This window comes from Plectropomus leopardus, chromosome 10, assembly GCF_008729295.1.
Source record: "Plectropomus leopardus isolate mb chromosome 10, YSFRI_Pleo_2.0, whole genome shotgun sequence".
Lineage (NCBI taxonomy): Eukaryota > Metazoa > Chordata > Actinopteri > Perciformes > Serranidae > Plectropomus > Plectropomus leopardus.
Window position 1 is genome coordinate 22,871,971 of NC_056472.1, and position 14,604 is coordinate 22,886,574.

Below are 14,604 nucleotides of genomic sequence, written 5' to 3' on the forward strand. Positions count from 1 at the left end.
ATATTCACAAGGCTTTTGTTGTCTGTTGGCTGTCTGACTCCACAGCCTGCGGTGAAACACCATGCGCCATAGAAAATGCAAGAGACAGTACCACTGAGCTGAAATGAAACAAAGTGCTTGTGACTTCTGTAAATAACAAAGAAACAGTTGCATACTACGTTTTAGTGTATGGTGTGCGGCGTTTGCTGCAGGCACCCTGCTCTTACACACACGTTCAGCAGAGTAGAAGAGAGAGCGGACAATTGAGAGTTGATGACGGCGGCGCTCTGTGTCTATGACTAGCCATAGTCTTTTTTTTACAGAGGCGTCACAGCCACGACGCTGCCATGTGAACACCACAAGTGTGAAACACGCTGCAGTTCAGGGAGGTTGCTGTCATGCAGTGCTCATGCAGCCAGTATGAAACTGGTGTCAGATGTGAAGAGTTGGACATGAATCAATTGAAAACATGATTAAATACCCATTTATATTATATATTATATTGCTCTTAAATTGACCAGAAGATTGAAATGAAGCCCAGAGAAATGAGAATCAGTAGAAAGTCTAGACAATATTTAATCACAGGATTGGACCTCCCTGTCATTTAAACTGAGGCGTTTGCCTCTCTGTCTTCACCAGTGGTATGCCAGTCCAGACTACAACCTGTTTGGTCCGTACACGGAGTACCGCAAGCTCTATCCCGACCAGCCCTTTTACATCCTTCACCCCAGCTATGTGTGGGCTCTCTGGGATGTGATTCAGGGCAACACTCAGGAGAATATCCAGCCCAACCCTCCCTCGTCTGGCTTCATGGGTGAGTACACACGTACACAGCATACATACGGCCAGTATGCATGCAATGTACGCCGCTTTTCTTGTAGTTTCCTCTATACTCTTATCTATCTATTTCCTTGCCTGCCTGGAGCAGATAAAGATGCCAACACACACACATGTGAAGTCATGATGAAATATTTATCTTCAGTATGCACAGTGACATTATCAACATACAGCGTGGCAATGCAATGTGCTCCAAAGCAGCACATCTATGCAGGGGGTTAGCGGGAATGTGACCAGTATAAGCTCATTGTAGAAACTCTCCAGCATGTCAATATCCACTCCATGTCTCAGACTTCCACTGTCATTTTCAGACATTTCAATATGCTTCCTGCCTCACATAGTTTTATGACAGAACATTCAATTATACAAGGAGCAGTTTACCTCCAAGCAACAGACCATTATTCTTATACTTGATCGTCAGTATCAATAAAATCTTCACCCCTTTTATTGTATGTACTTGTCAAGAATGATTTCTGATTACCTTGGAGCAGTGACACTATGATGTTCGGCACTACGGATTCTTTAGTTAGGTTTAAAAACAGAGTGAAGTCCACCTCTCTGCTTTAAGTTTCTATACACCTCTCTTCACTTGCTCTCGAATAAAAACGACAATTCAGATAATTACTTTTTAATCTGAACATGATGATCAATGTTTTATGAACAAAATAAGCCTCACTATCATCAGCATTTTAGACTTGTGGTTAAAAGTTACACTCTGTAAAGAATTTCCCACATTCATTTATTTGTGGTGGCCTGCCACGATTAAAATATCTGCTGCCAAGTGTGTATTTTTATAATCTTTTAGCTGGATCATTCATTAGGAGTGCATTTGAGATATATTTACAGTTCAGTTATTTATTGCACTACACTCTCAGAGTGCAGAGAGTACTGCAGGCACATACAAAGCAGCACAACACCAGGCGTCTTGAAAGTAAAACTTAACGGTTCATTGCGCCGGGTCTAAAAGTTTGCATTCATTTGCCTCTCTGTAGCAGCTGCTCTCCTCATCCATCAATCTGATCAGCTCTGATTAGATCAGCCCCCCCCCACCCCATTTACAGAGGGGATACAGAATGATTAAAAAAGGGGTGTTTCTGTGGGAAAACACTGCTGCACTTTTGGACTGAGTGGATACACTTTGGTAATATGGAGAACAAAGAGCATAAATCAGATATGGGTCCCCCAATGACCACAGTTTGATGTACCTTCACATTTTCTTCTTCTATTCATTAAAATTTATACTATTTAATTAGTACTAATTAAGTACTATTTAATTGCTTTGGTAGCTATAGAGCTCACGCTGTGTCCTCAGATTGTCAAGTCATGACCTGAGTGCTGTTCATGTAAAACAGACCAGGGCTGCAGGCAGGTAGAAGTTTGCTCGTAAAGGTACAGTTCACAGTAATGTAGAGACAGATCCTGAAAGAGCTTGTCAAAGTCAGAGTTTTGATTGCTTTTTTTTTCCCGTGGGACTTTCTTTGTCGTCTCTGTCTCTTACTTTCTCACAAATACTCTAGGTAGCAGCACTAACAGACTAGCTGGGTATACTCTGTGTGGCCGATAGAGTGAGAAAAACAAAGCACAGACATGGATGAATTGACCCGTAACTCAACTTTACAAGAGCCCAACAACAGCGACCCAAACTTTCTGAAATGTCAGAACAATTCATCTGCACGAGACTGCCAGTAAGGAGCGCATGATAGGGTCATGGTCAGCCATGCTCCCCCGTGTACTCTCGTCAACACTGACATTCAGTACAACCCCAAAGTGAGTCGTGTGGCTTAAAATTCAGAGAAACTGGCTCAAATCATACCCCACTCTCAAGGCTGAGGAGATTCCGGTGAAAATTTTCTGTTTTGTGTATTTGCACTAACTTTGTAGCAGATCTATAGTGCGTTGACTGATAGACGCCACCGGCTGATTTCACAGGAGCACAGTTTAACCACAGAGGGGAAATGTTGATCTGTTGGAAGTGAATCAGTCGTTCATCTAACACAGTCAACCAGCCCTGCTATTATCACAACCACAGGCAGCGGAGTTATTTTTCGCGCTGCACTGGTTCTCACCTAAACTGTATCTGGTTTCCTGTGCTGATTGCAGTAACTGATTGCGGGTAACTTCATGGAGTCACTGATTAGATGGCTTGAATTAAAGCCAACAGGGCCTTAAATCTTAAACAAAAAAAAAAAAAAGGATTGTATGGCCGAACTGCTCTAGTCCTAATTAATCAAGCTGAAATGACAGCACGGTCCTTGTAGGAATCTTTTGTTTCTACTCTTGTCATGTTACTGTTCATACTGCAAATTCTGCTTATTTCTGATTAATTCTACTATTTGCATCGTAAATAATGTGTTGGCCTGTAGTATAGATGTTGACATCTTCTGTCACCCATTGCTGATTTATAAAGAGTGCAAATGGAGCAATATTTTTTGCAAATACTCATTACTTCACAATGCATTCATCTGGCAGGCTCTTTTGTACAAAGTGACTTAAATTATGTACATGCAACCTTCAAAGGAACACGTGGTAGTTTTGTTTTGTTTTTTCACTGGAAATTAGTATGTGTAAGCATGGGGAGTTAATCACTATCTTGACTCGGATGCCATGACTGTGTGTTAAATGGAGGGTGCTTTTTTTGTCTTTTTCAAGAAATGCAGTCATTATGGCTTAAGAGGGACGAGATGCACTGCCATCTGTTACTACTAATTCCATGGGGGGACATTTGTCTTCTTCCTACACAGGGACTCATCACAGAGCAAGCTTTGACTACCAAAACACATTAATTTAACTTAGCTCAGGTTAGTGTCACATTTAAATGTCTGTTATCTTAAATTTATGCAGCTGTGCAATCAAGGGCTGCTTTGCCCATTTTTAACCAGCTTTGTATCAAAACAGTGTTGGAAGTGTGTGTAAATGAACTATGGTAAACTTCCCTTTATCTTACCAGCACCCAGATCTCCTTAGCTCTTAGGCTGTCTTGAACTACAGATTGAACTTCCACATATTTTATGCCCACTATCATGGACACAAAGAGTGTAGAAGCGGATCAAGAGAGACCCGTCCCTTGTTCTCTCTCAAACCCAGGCCAGACTCTGATCAAACTGTAAAACTAGGCTGTGTTGATCAAACATTAACCAAGACTCTTTAACTGTATTGCTGTGTCTTGCTTAAATGTCTTTTAGTGCACTGATTGGCTGTAATGTGACAACTACTGGAAAGGAAGTGAACACCATGTTGTTTCTTGTATTGTAAAACAGAGGATAAAAAAACTGCCTTCACATGGTAAAAGTAAGCAGGATTTTGTTACTGCGTTGCCTTTGCTTCAGAGGTTTTCAAAAACATATTTCAGCTCACCATTTGACTGTAAAAGATCATTTGTTACCAAACGTCTACCAGATTGTGAAATAAATCACTTGTCTTCTGTAGTAAGAGAATATTGCAATCTTTTCGAAATAAACAAAAACCAATGAATACATCGTTGCACAGAGTTTATGAAACCGTCATGTCAAATTAATTGTAAGCAACTTTCAAATCTCAGTGTCTACTGCTCTTTTTTGGCATCATAGAAAAGACAGAGGTTTTCATCGTAAGAGAATCCATTGACAATAATGCCGTAGGGAGCCTCACATCACTCTGAGGAAACTGCATTTTTCTCTGAGTGATTTTTTTTTTTCCTCTGTGCCGGCATTAGCAACGCCCGGAGGCATTAATCTTTGGGGTTGTCTGTCTATCCGCCCACTTCTTGTGAATGCAATATCTCAAGAACACCATCAAAGAATTCCTGAAAATTGGCACAAACGTCCACTTTGACTTAATGATCCACCGGTTAGATTTTGGTGGTGATTGATCAAAGGTCAAGGTATGCGTTTTCTCAAGAACACCTGGAGGGAATTTCTTCAGATTTAGCACCAGTTTCCATTCACAATGAACTTAAAACTGAATGAACAGAAAATTGAATGAAAACCCAATGAACTGCAATCAGAATTTGGGGATCAAAGTTCACTGTGACTGTGATCATTGTATCTTCGTGAAAGCGTTATTTCAAATACACCTTGAGGACATTTTATCCAACAAATATCCACTTGTACGAACAAATGAATTGATTAGAATAAGTTTGTATGTTTTTGGCTATAACTTAAGAATTCATGCTCTAATTATGACAAAATTTAACACAAATGTCTAATAGGCTAATTGATGAAGCGTTGACATTTATATCCAAAGGGTCAAAGATCAACTTCTCTGTGAAATTCTAATGATGTGCAAAAACATTTATCTGTCCATAGCTCTGCATCATATCTCAGGAACAGAAGGGGAGATGCTTGGTCAGAGTTGGTGAACGTAATCTTTGGTGTAACCTGTGCTGTATAGATCCTCTGTGCTGGCAGGAGAGAGACGTGTGTGGGGCAACCATGTTTTCATAGACATGAATGTAAACTGTAAGTGCAACTTGACTGGTTTGCAGAGGCATACAACCGCAAGGTGGCAATTCAGTTTTTATTTTCATACCATTTTCACTAGGACCTCCAGCTTCTTTTTGATATACAGCAATGCAATGATTCTCTTTCACAGCAATGATATTTATTAAAATGATGAAAACCAACAATAAAATACAATAAAATGACTACCTATACCTTAGAATCACTTAAGAGTTACCATCCAACTGACTATAGTCAGCTTCCAGACAGGCTTAAGTCAGATTGTCACAATGCTCATGTTGCATCACCACCCTGCAGTTAATTCAGCTATCACTGTTTCAGAGTAAGCAAAAGCAGCTTGAGTCAGTATCAAAGGTGCTTGATCTCATCCCTCAGTGACTTTTAATTTCAGCTGTTTGTGTGTTTTCACTTCCCTGACGCGTTCTTTTTTTCTGGTCCAGAACGCAGAGGATGAAGTGAAGAAAGCTCTAAACCACATATGAGCTCATACACACGTGTTCAGGAAGTTTTTGCAAATTCCTCAGGTTAGTTCTGAGTGTGTTGCATCACAGTCTAATGCTCAGTTGTGGTTCCCATCAACCAGCCTTCTTGGCAAACCGTTATTCTTTGGCTGGTCAAACTGTAGATCTGGTAGTCAAACATCACAGCTTTTCTCCCATCTCAGAATGGCCTCTCCCCTCCATCTGCCTCCTGCAAATTAAATTTGTATCATTTGGCATCCAATGTCCCCTTCTCCATGGCCAAAAACTCCATGATGGAAACCTCCTATAGCCTCCTCTCTCTTACCGGTGAGACCACCAGTCATACCCAGAGAGGGTACAGTGTAACTGTCTCTCTCTGATTTCTGGTCAGTTTTGAATTTAATGCACAAGGAAACATGCAGCAAAATCATGCAATAACACAAAGTACATTAAAAGAGGGAACACCATCACTGAAATAAAAATAAATATAAGACCAAAGTCACATACAAGTTGAAAGATAAATTTAGCATCGTTGTGTGAGAATTTTGAACATTTACAGACGCAGAGGTTTGAGTAAAGAGGAGCAAAGGACAGCAGTTAAATGATGAACACATCAATCCACTTAAGACACTTTGAAGAAGCACAACTCTATGACCAACTAGCGTTGGCATTTACAGCAGCACAAAGACAAACTGGACAGCAACAGAGAATAGGCACCAGATTTTTGCTTTGTAGAAAAAAATAGTTTGAAGAAAATAAACCTGCAGTTCAGCCGACATGAAATATACATTTTAAAGTTATTTGGATGTTGTGAGAGTACAGAAAGGTGTCATCATTCAACCTCGATGAAGTTTTTGTGCACCTGGGTTTGGAGTTCTTTAAGAAATGAGAGTTTTGACAAACAAAATTCTCAAAACTTGAATGTTTGTAAAGATCATTTTCCAAAACATTTTGCCTTGTTTTCATTGTAATTCAGAGAAAACTTGCTGTTTCTCTGATAACAACATTGACAGCTGGGTTCATGAAAATCATGAACAATTTGTTACACCTTTTAATATCAACGATTACAGTGTGGAATCGATAAATTGACATTGTAAGAAGAGCATTTCCTGGACATATCAACCTTTAAAACAATGATTAAGTACTCTATATAGCCAAATTTAAATTCTCGCGTATTGTTTTGTACTTTTGGTTTCCTTTTTGCAATCAGCCCACTGTTTTAGACTACAGTGTGCACTTTTTGGAGGATCCTTTCCTGTTTCAGCTTTACAACTCCCCTGTGCACAAAGCAAGACTCTTGAAGTAATGGTTTTCAGAGTTTGGTGAACAGAGCCCTGACCTAAACCATTCAAACATCCTTTGGGATAATTGGAAGCTGCCTGTGAGCTGGGCCTTAACACTCAACATCACTGCCGACCTCACACTGGGGCTGAATGGCAGCAAAATCTTGTAGAAAGCTTTACTGGAAAAGTAAAGGCTGTTAAAGCAGCATACTTGTGTTCATGGTTTTCATGTTCAGCAATCACATATAGGTTCAGGTGCCCACATACCTTTGGCCATATAAAATATGTACGTCTCCAGACATTTAGTACTTTTGTGTTTTGTACATTTCAAAAGCTCAAAGACAAACACAAGCTCACACGTAAAGTACGTTCACTTTATAAACGCATCATGCTTTAGTTCACATTCAACGGCAGTTCACATTGTAACTGTCAAGCTGAGTCATCGCTCCTTTATCATGACTTAGTTTCCTGTCTCGTCACGCTGAGGCTCAGGTTGTGACCTCAGGGGGTGTTGTGTGTTTGGTGGCCGAGGTGCTGCCACACTGGTTGGCGGGGGAGATCTGGGCGGTGCAGGCCACCGTGTTGCTGTAGACTCTGCGGTTCAGCTGGATTACTGTGGTCTTGGAGGGCATTGAGGTATTGCCGTTCTCCGCTGACCAGTGATCGCAGTGAAACAGAATCAGGAAACACCTGTAGAACTGAGAAAGAGATGGAAAGACAGATAAAAAGAGCACTACATACTAGCTCAAAAGGAGAGTTCTTGGGCTTATCAGAAATGGATTGACCTTGGTTTTATGCTCTCAGAGAGACTCATGGTCTGTTCAGTTTGATTAGGCAGAAATCATGCTTTAGTGCACTTTCATGTCCACACAGGAAGTGCCACTTGAGAGGAGAAAAAGGTCTCCTAATGTCTTGCTACACTGGCGGAGTAGATGGTCTCATAACACTTATTAAATCTGACCTTCAGTAGTAGGAACAGTCAGAGAGCTGCTGTCTGAAAGTGTTTGCTTTGTGTTTCATGAATACTGTGAGGAAATGAGTTATTGTATCATCTTTTTTTCCCCTCTTTCATTGGTCATCATGGTTTTCCTTTAAAATAAATCAATTTTTACAACCAAAGGAATGGGTTTGTCAAATCGCACTGCTTGCACATTTACGGGAAATGTTGCTGGTAAAATAATCTAAAATAGATAAACAAAATTGTTTTATTTGTGGCAGCCCGTCATGATAATAACATCTGGTGCTACATATTGATTTTCTATTTTTTGAGCTCATTTGGAGCGCTACTAGAATATATTTACCACTTGGTTATTCACTGCATCACACTCTCAGGGCGCAGAGTGTACTCTGGGCACAGACGGAGCAGCAGGTGCAGTAAAAGTGAAACTTAATTGTTTATTGTGCCCAGTTAATCAGTTTGCTTTCACTCAACTGTGCAGCAGCTGCCCCTCTAATCCAACAGCCTTATTAATGATCCTAAAGGAAAAGAGAATTCATGAAGAGTTTTGTCTGCACTGCAATCACAGATGCAAATAATACAAAGGGTGACACCTCTTTTATCACTAAATTCAGATGTAGCCTTGCTGAGAATGTAAACACTCGCACATCTACATCAGTTATGTGTCATTATTCAGTTGGTTCAGCTGCTAGAAAACGCACAGCCCATTCTTCCAAAGTTTTTAAATGATGTTGAAAACTGGATTTTAAATTGCAGGAAATGTCTACATAACTAGTGCTGACCTTTCTGCATACAGACATAATCCTTCAAGAGAGAATAATGGTGTATCTAAACACCCAACATTCCTAAACACGTCTAATTAGAGCATCATTCTAGCTGGAAAACACGTCTCATTGGTTTTGTAGGATTCCATTGTAAAGGCTAATGAGATTTACTGTAAACTGTGAACTTACAACTGTAAACTTATAAAGAAAATAAAGGGCCAACTGGCTTACAAACACACTACTGTGCAGAGGAAATGCTGCTGCAAAGCAGACGGCACACTCATATATTCTGTAGGATTTTTCTCGGTTATTTGTGGTGATTGTGATCCTGCTGGAGAGCAACAACGGAGGAGGAGAGTTGTGAGCAGAATAACAATCATCAGAGTGAAAATGATAAGCAGGAATCAGCAACATTGTTCAAAGGAAGGTGGAAAGAAAAAAACAACAAAGGGTAACTAAATATATGTGGGAGCATGTCAGTGTATGAAAGATACCATGCAGAGCATGCTGAGGCAGGCACCGTTTCCATATTTTATGGATTCAATTCTATTTTTATCTGTAGCTAAAGCTGGGTTTTGCTGAGCGTGCATGCTCGTTTTCAGCAGAACTGAACTTCACTTTTACCCTTATGACTTTTGAACATATGATCTGCCCAGTGTAGCTGCAGCCCTGGGCTTTCGAAGTTGTGCAGATCCAGTGGAGATTTTTTGATGCATGCTTATCCCGAAGGAGCGCGTGTTGAAGCTGACTGCTCGCTTTTACTTTTCCCTAATGAGAGGTGCATTTCGGTATCTGCGCATATGATACTAACCTATATGAGGACTGATAAGGTATGTACATGTACAGTAAGCTGCAAACACTTTTTTACTTTGCAACATTCAGTTATGATCATATTAATTGTAAAAGCTCTACAAATAAAATTGATTGTGTAGCCAATGCAGTGCCTTAAAATTTACCAGAAGCAACTCAGATTCCATCATCATTACTAACAATCTCATCCTCATTTACCATATTTCTGTTGCTATTTTTTATGAATGTATTTAGGTAGCTAGCTAGGTACTGTAAGCAGAAGACTGTTTATCCTGAGTACTGAGCTATAATAGGTCATAGTGTCTGAAATCTGGAAACAGGGTACAGATTCTTGTTTAGGCTGTAGGATTATTGTGTGTGTGTCCTGTGGTCATTCAGGCAGGATGTTATCGGTATCTGCGCATATGATACTAACCTATATGTGGGAGTTGTTTGTGTGTGTCCTGTGGTCAGTCAGGCAGGATGTTATATATATATATATCTATATATCTTATGTTGTAAGTGAAAATATAGGTATAGCAGTGGCCTAAAGGTTGCATGTTCGAAGGCTTTAGAATCACATCACTAACACTGAGGCGACCTTAAAGGAATCGTTTGACATTTTGGGATTTATAGTCTTTTTGTCAAATGAGGTAGAGAGTGAATTGAGAGCATCAATACCACTCTTACGTCTGCATGGTAAATGCAGTGCTACATTTAGCAGCCATTTAGCTTAGACTGGACATGGGGAAACAGCTTGCCTGGTTTTACTGAAGGTAACACAATTTGCCTTTCAGCACCCTTAAAGCTCACCGTTTCATTTCTAATGTCCTGACATCAAAGAGTCACCAGCTAACCAGAAATCACTGTGCCTGTGAAACAGTCCTGCCCCTAGCTGCTCGTTAAACTGCAACTTGTTGCTTTTACACTTGTTTTTGTTAGTATTACAGACATGATGTGTCATACTCGGTGAGCTTTAGAGGTGCCTGTAGAAGGATTTTGTTACCTTTGGACAGAACAAGGCAAGCAGTTATGCTAATGCTAAGCTACGCTAATCAGCTGCAGGCTGTAGCTTTATATTGAACGTCTGCTTTAATTGTCAACACATTACTCTTTGTTTCCATCTTCACCTTCATTTTGACATCCACCGTGATTTCCGTGAGTGGTGGAGATTCCATTTTCTGTGACCAATCACTAGAGACCAGCTCATCTGCCTGAATCCAACATCATTTTGACTCCCCACTGATGCGTAGTGGTGCCAACATACTTTTTTTACTAGGGTTTTAAGAGTGGAGTGAAGTAATACAAACTTAAATTTAAACAATATTGAAAACATGCTTGAATTCAGAACAGCTTTGATAGCAGCATCTGTCTTGTTTATAGCGCTTGCCATTGTTGTTATTACTCCTTATTGGTTCTGGCACATTGCTTTACAGCGTCTTCAAAACACTTTGACAACTTTAGATGCTTGTACTGCTTTACATGAGGCTGATTAGCTATTCAAATCACCCCACAGCTCTGATTGGTTGTTGTTGTTTTTTAAATTTAACAAAAAAATCGCTGTTGATGTCACGGTGCAAGACGAATCAGTCAACTCTGTGGAGCAGGCAGATACAAATGTCTGGACCCAGGCAAACTGAAGCGCAGATGCTGTCTGCGAATGGTATTGATCTTCTCAATCTAACACGAAGACACAATATCCCACAATGTCAAACTATTTTATTAACTTCTGAGTGCTCCACAAAATCTGCTCCAAACTTTCAGGTGCAAATGTGTAAAACTGTGATTGTGAAAAGACAGCATCATTAACCATTTGAAACCTAAACAAATTGGCTTGATTTCTGTCAAAATCATGAGAAAAGGGTGATAAGCAACTTAGGAAGTAGCCCAAAAATGAGTGAGATATTAGCAAAAGTTAAAAGAAAATTTCCTAAAAAAGTGCAAAAACGGTAAAAAAGCAAAAACAACAAGAAAATGACCTCAACATTGTGATAAAAGCTATTATTTTCTGTAACATACCTGTAAATAAATCATTCTATGATTAATGTAGTTTTCTGGACATTTTCCCTTTTTTGATAATATCTAATAATCCCCCTAGGTAATTTTGAGAGCTTTTTTTGTCACCCTTTAACAATGTTTTGCAATTTGGGTTTGACATTTTTTGCCAAGTTGCTCATGAAGTTTTTCCTCCATGTTTTGGAAAGAAATCAAAGTTAAAAAAACCAAACATGCAATTTAAAGGCCTTAAAAAGATGACAGCTTATGATTTGGCTTTCAGAGTTTAATGTGGTGTTGATTTACTGATGTTACAAGATTCACCATTGTACCTTTTTTACCTTAAACTGGTTGCAGTTGTGATTATGAAGAGCTTTTTAAGTATTTGTGAATATGGATACCTGAACTTCTCTCTCTTTTTCTCTGTTGCCATTGCAGGCATCCTCCTGATGATGGCGCTATGCGAGCAGGTGCATGTCTACGAGTTCATTCCCTCCATGAGGCAGACGGACCTGTGCCACTACCATGAGCGTTATTATGATGTTGCCTGTACACTGGGTGCCTACCATCCCCTCCTGTTCGAGAAGAGCCTCATCCAGCGGATCAACACGGGCACCGAGAGTGACCTCCGGAGGAAGGGACGGGTCACTCTTCCGGGCTTCAGCACCGTCAACTGTGACATCTGAGATATGAAACTGAACCTCTGAGCCTGAACACACACACTCACTCCGGCCTTTTCTGGCTGAGTAAGGGAGAGGTGCAATAAAGCCACTGGAGACAAGGAGGCTGGAGCTTACAGGTTTCCAATTAGACCCATGAAGAACATAAGCCATAGCCCTCCAGGAAGGGATCAGCGTGGAGGCTTCTGGAAGAGCTTGTCTTTATTACGATGGTTTACCAGAGACTGGTGGGAAGAGTCTCCCACATGGAGCTGAAAAAGACGTTTCTCTCTGCTTTAGCTGAGCCACGTTAGCTGTGGAGCTGACTAGGGTAGCAACAGATCTCTGTTTTTAGATAGACAAGTGAATTTTCAATAACTGGGTGTATTTCCATGGTGTAAACTCTGTGTTTTTTGATAAGTATGGGTGGTCCTACACTTCAAGGAAATGCCACTGTTTGTAACGGGGGAATATTTGTGACTTTTTATTTTTCGCCTTTTTTACTGGTCCAAAGGGTTGTGAATAAGCAAAGAAGTCATCCATGCTGAATGTCATAAATGCAACACACTCAAAAATATACACACATTCTCACACACACAGAGCAGCAACTCGTGCAGAAGAACGCACAGTGTAAAAGACAGTTTTCCACACAGATGAAGTCGAGCAGTCACATTACTGTGCGTTTCATCGCTCCGCAGCAGGTGTTGCTGTTTGACATTCCTCTGATATCTTCTTGTGAGATCAGAAGTTGTTTGGTGTTGTCACAAGGGGTTTATTTCACACTACTGATGTTGTCAGGCTTAAATTACTCTCCTGCGCATGCCATCTTGCCAGCTCACTACCGCCAGTCTGTCGATCCTCATCCACACATTTAGGATGATTTCTCATTCAGTTGTCAAGAAGCCTCTCAGTTAATAACTCACAGGAAAAGGGGCACTGGTTGTCCCCTTTTTTTTTTTTTGAGTCATCCTACGGTTAGGAACATTTTTTACGGATGGCGTAATTAAATCAAAGTAAATGGGGCCAAAATGGATCTTTAGAACAAACCGGTGCTCAGAACAGCCGTAACCCTGTGCCTAGTGGTCAGCTGAACACTTTCCTCGGGTTGCCTTGTGACTGTTCAGGTACATGCAGTACATACTGTGGCAGGACTGCAGTAACATGGAGCTTAATTGCCGCGAGAGGTGCGGAGCAGTCGATATTGCTGAAGTGAGCTGTATCAGGGGATTCTTAGCTCTGCCTCAGCAATCACCAGCCCCTGTTTTTGACGGTCAATTCACTCTTTATTGAATGTAATTTTACCACTACGTGTTACGGCCAAACTCTTCCCGGAGCTCACCACTGCAGTATGTTCTGCGTCTGTGCAGGGTTATTTCTTTGTCATGTAACAAGCACCAAGCCCATTTCCTACAGCTATTAATGTCTCATACTTCCTGTATCCTCTAATGTTGGTGTGTACCCGTCCGCAGCTTAGAGTGGAGTCGATTACAAAAGAGGTATTAGTTCAGCCTGGAGTTGATATTCGGTTGTGATTTTTGCCACAGACGTCAGAAAAATCTTGCCTATAACAGAGATTTTTATTGCTAAGTGTTCTAATCTACAAAATGTTCTGTGCCATTGGTTGTGGTTTGATATAAGATGTGAAAACGTGTCTGACATATGTTGAATTAGACGGTTTTGAAGTAGTTGTATGTAGTAGATGATTCTGGGGCTTAACATTAAGTTATTGTTTAGTAGGGCTGGGTATCACCTAAAATGTGTAAAATTACTGTGCTGATAACAAAAAAACAAAACAATTTCATTTCATTTTTACCAAAAAAACTAATTCTTTTGCGTATTTTGCGCCACTTTTTGACAGTCGGGGTGAGTAATATAGATTAAAAAAACTGATGGTGTTTTATATTGCAACATTAATATACTGTATATCTTGATAAAGTACATTTTCTGGAAATTCTGTCGAGAGACTATTATTAGGTACATTTTGCTAAAACTAAGTCTACTAAGTAAATATAAATTAATTGAAAGAGAACCTATTATAGGCTTATTTTCAGGTTCATACTTGTATTTTAAGTATCTATTAGAACATGTTTACATACTCAAATGTTGAAAAAAAAAACCCACTTCATATTCCTAATATTGTCTGAGCTGGAACACCTGTCTTCTCCCACTGTCTGAAACGCTCCATTTTCGCACCTGTCTCTTTAACTCCCATCACTTCCCGAAAAAGCACAGTCTGCTCTGATTGGTCAGCATTTCAGGGCCTTCTGTATCTCACTGCACATGGGGGAAGTTTGCTTAAAGGGCTCTCTGACGGGAAGTTTCCTTGACGTTAGCATGTAGCTACATGTAGCAGTGTACATGCTGTCGGGGAATGATTGTAATGGAAAATAGCGTAACTTGACATTAAAAATCACAAAAAAGCTTCTAAACACAACCGGATATG

At 40.2% G+C, this 14,604-nt stretch overlaps 2 protein-coding genes across 2 annotated transcripts in view; one reads left to right on the plus strand and one right to left on the minus strand.

Annotated features, from left to right (window-relative positions):
* Window positions 1-12,354, plus strand: part of st6gal2a (ST6 beta-galactosamide alpha-2,6-sialyltranferase 2a) — a 59,986-nt gene extending 47,632 nt beyond the window's left edge. Inside the window, exons 6-7 of the mRNA XM_042494616.1 lie at window positions 619-793; window positions 11,941-12,354. Of these exons, the coding sequence (XP_042350550.1) occupies window positions 619-793; window positions 11,941-12,188 (423 nt within the window). The 3' untranslated portion in view covers window positions 12,189-12,354. The remainder of the gene's footprint in view (window positions 1-618; window positions 794-11,940) is intronic.
* The window catches only part of tmtops2b (teleost multiple tissue opsin 2b), a 37,922-nt gene continuing 30,722 nt past the window's right edge, over window positions 7,405-14,604 (minus strand). The window contains exon 4 of the mRNA XM_042494617.1: window positions 7,405-7,694. Within this exon, the coding sequence (XP_042350551.1) occupies window positions 7,485-7,694 (210 nt within the window). The 3' untranslated portion in view covers window positions 7,405-7,484. The remainder of the gene's footprint in view (window positions 7,695-14,604) is intronic.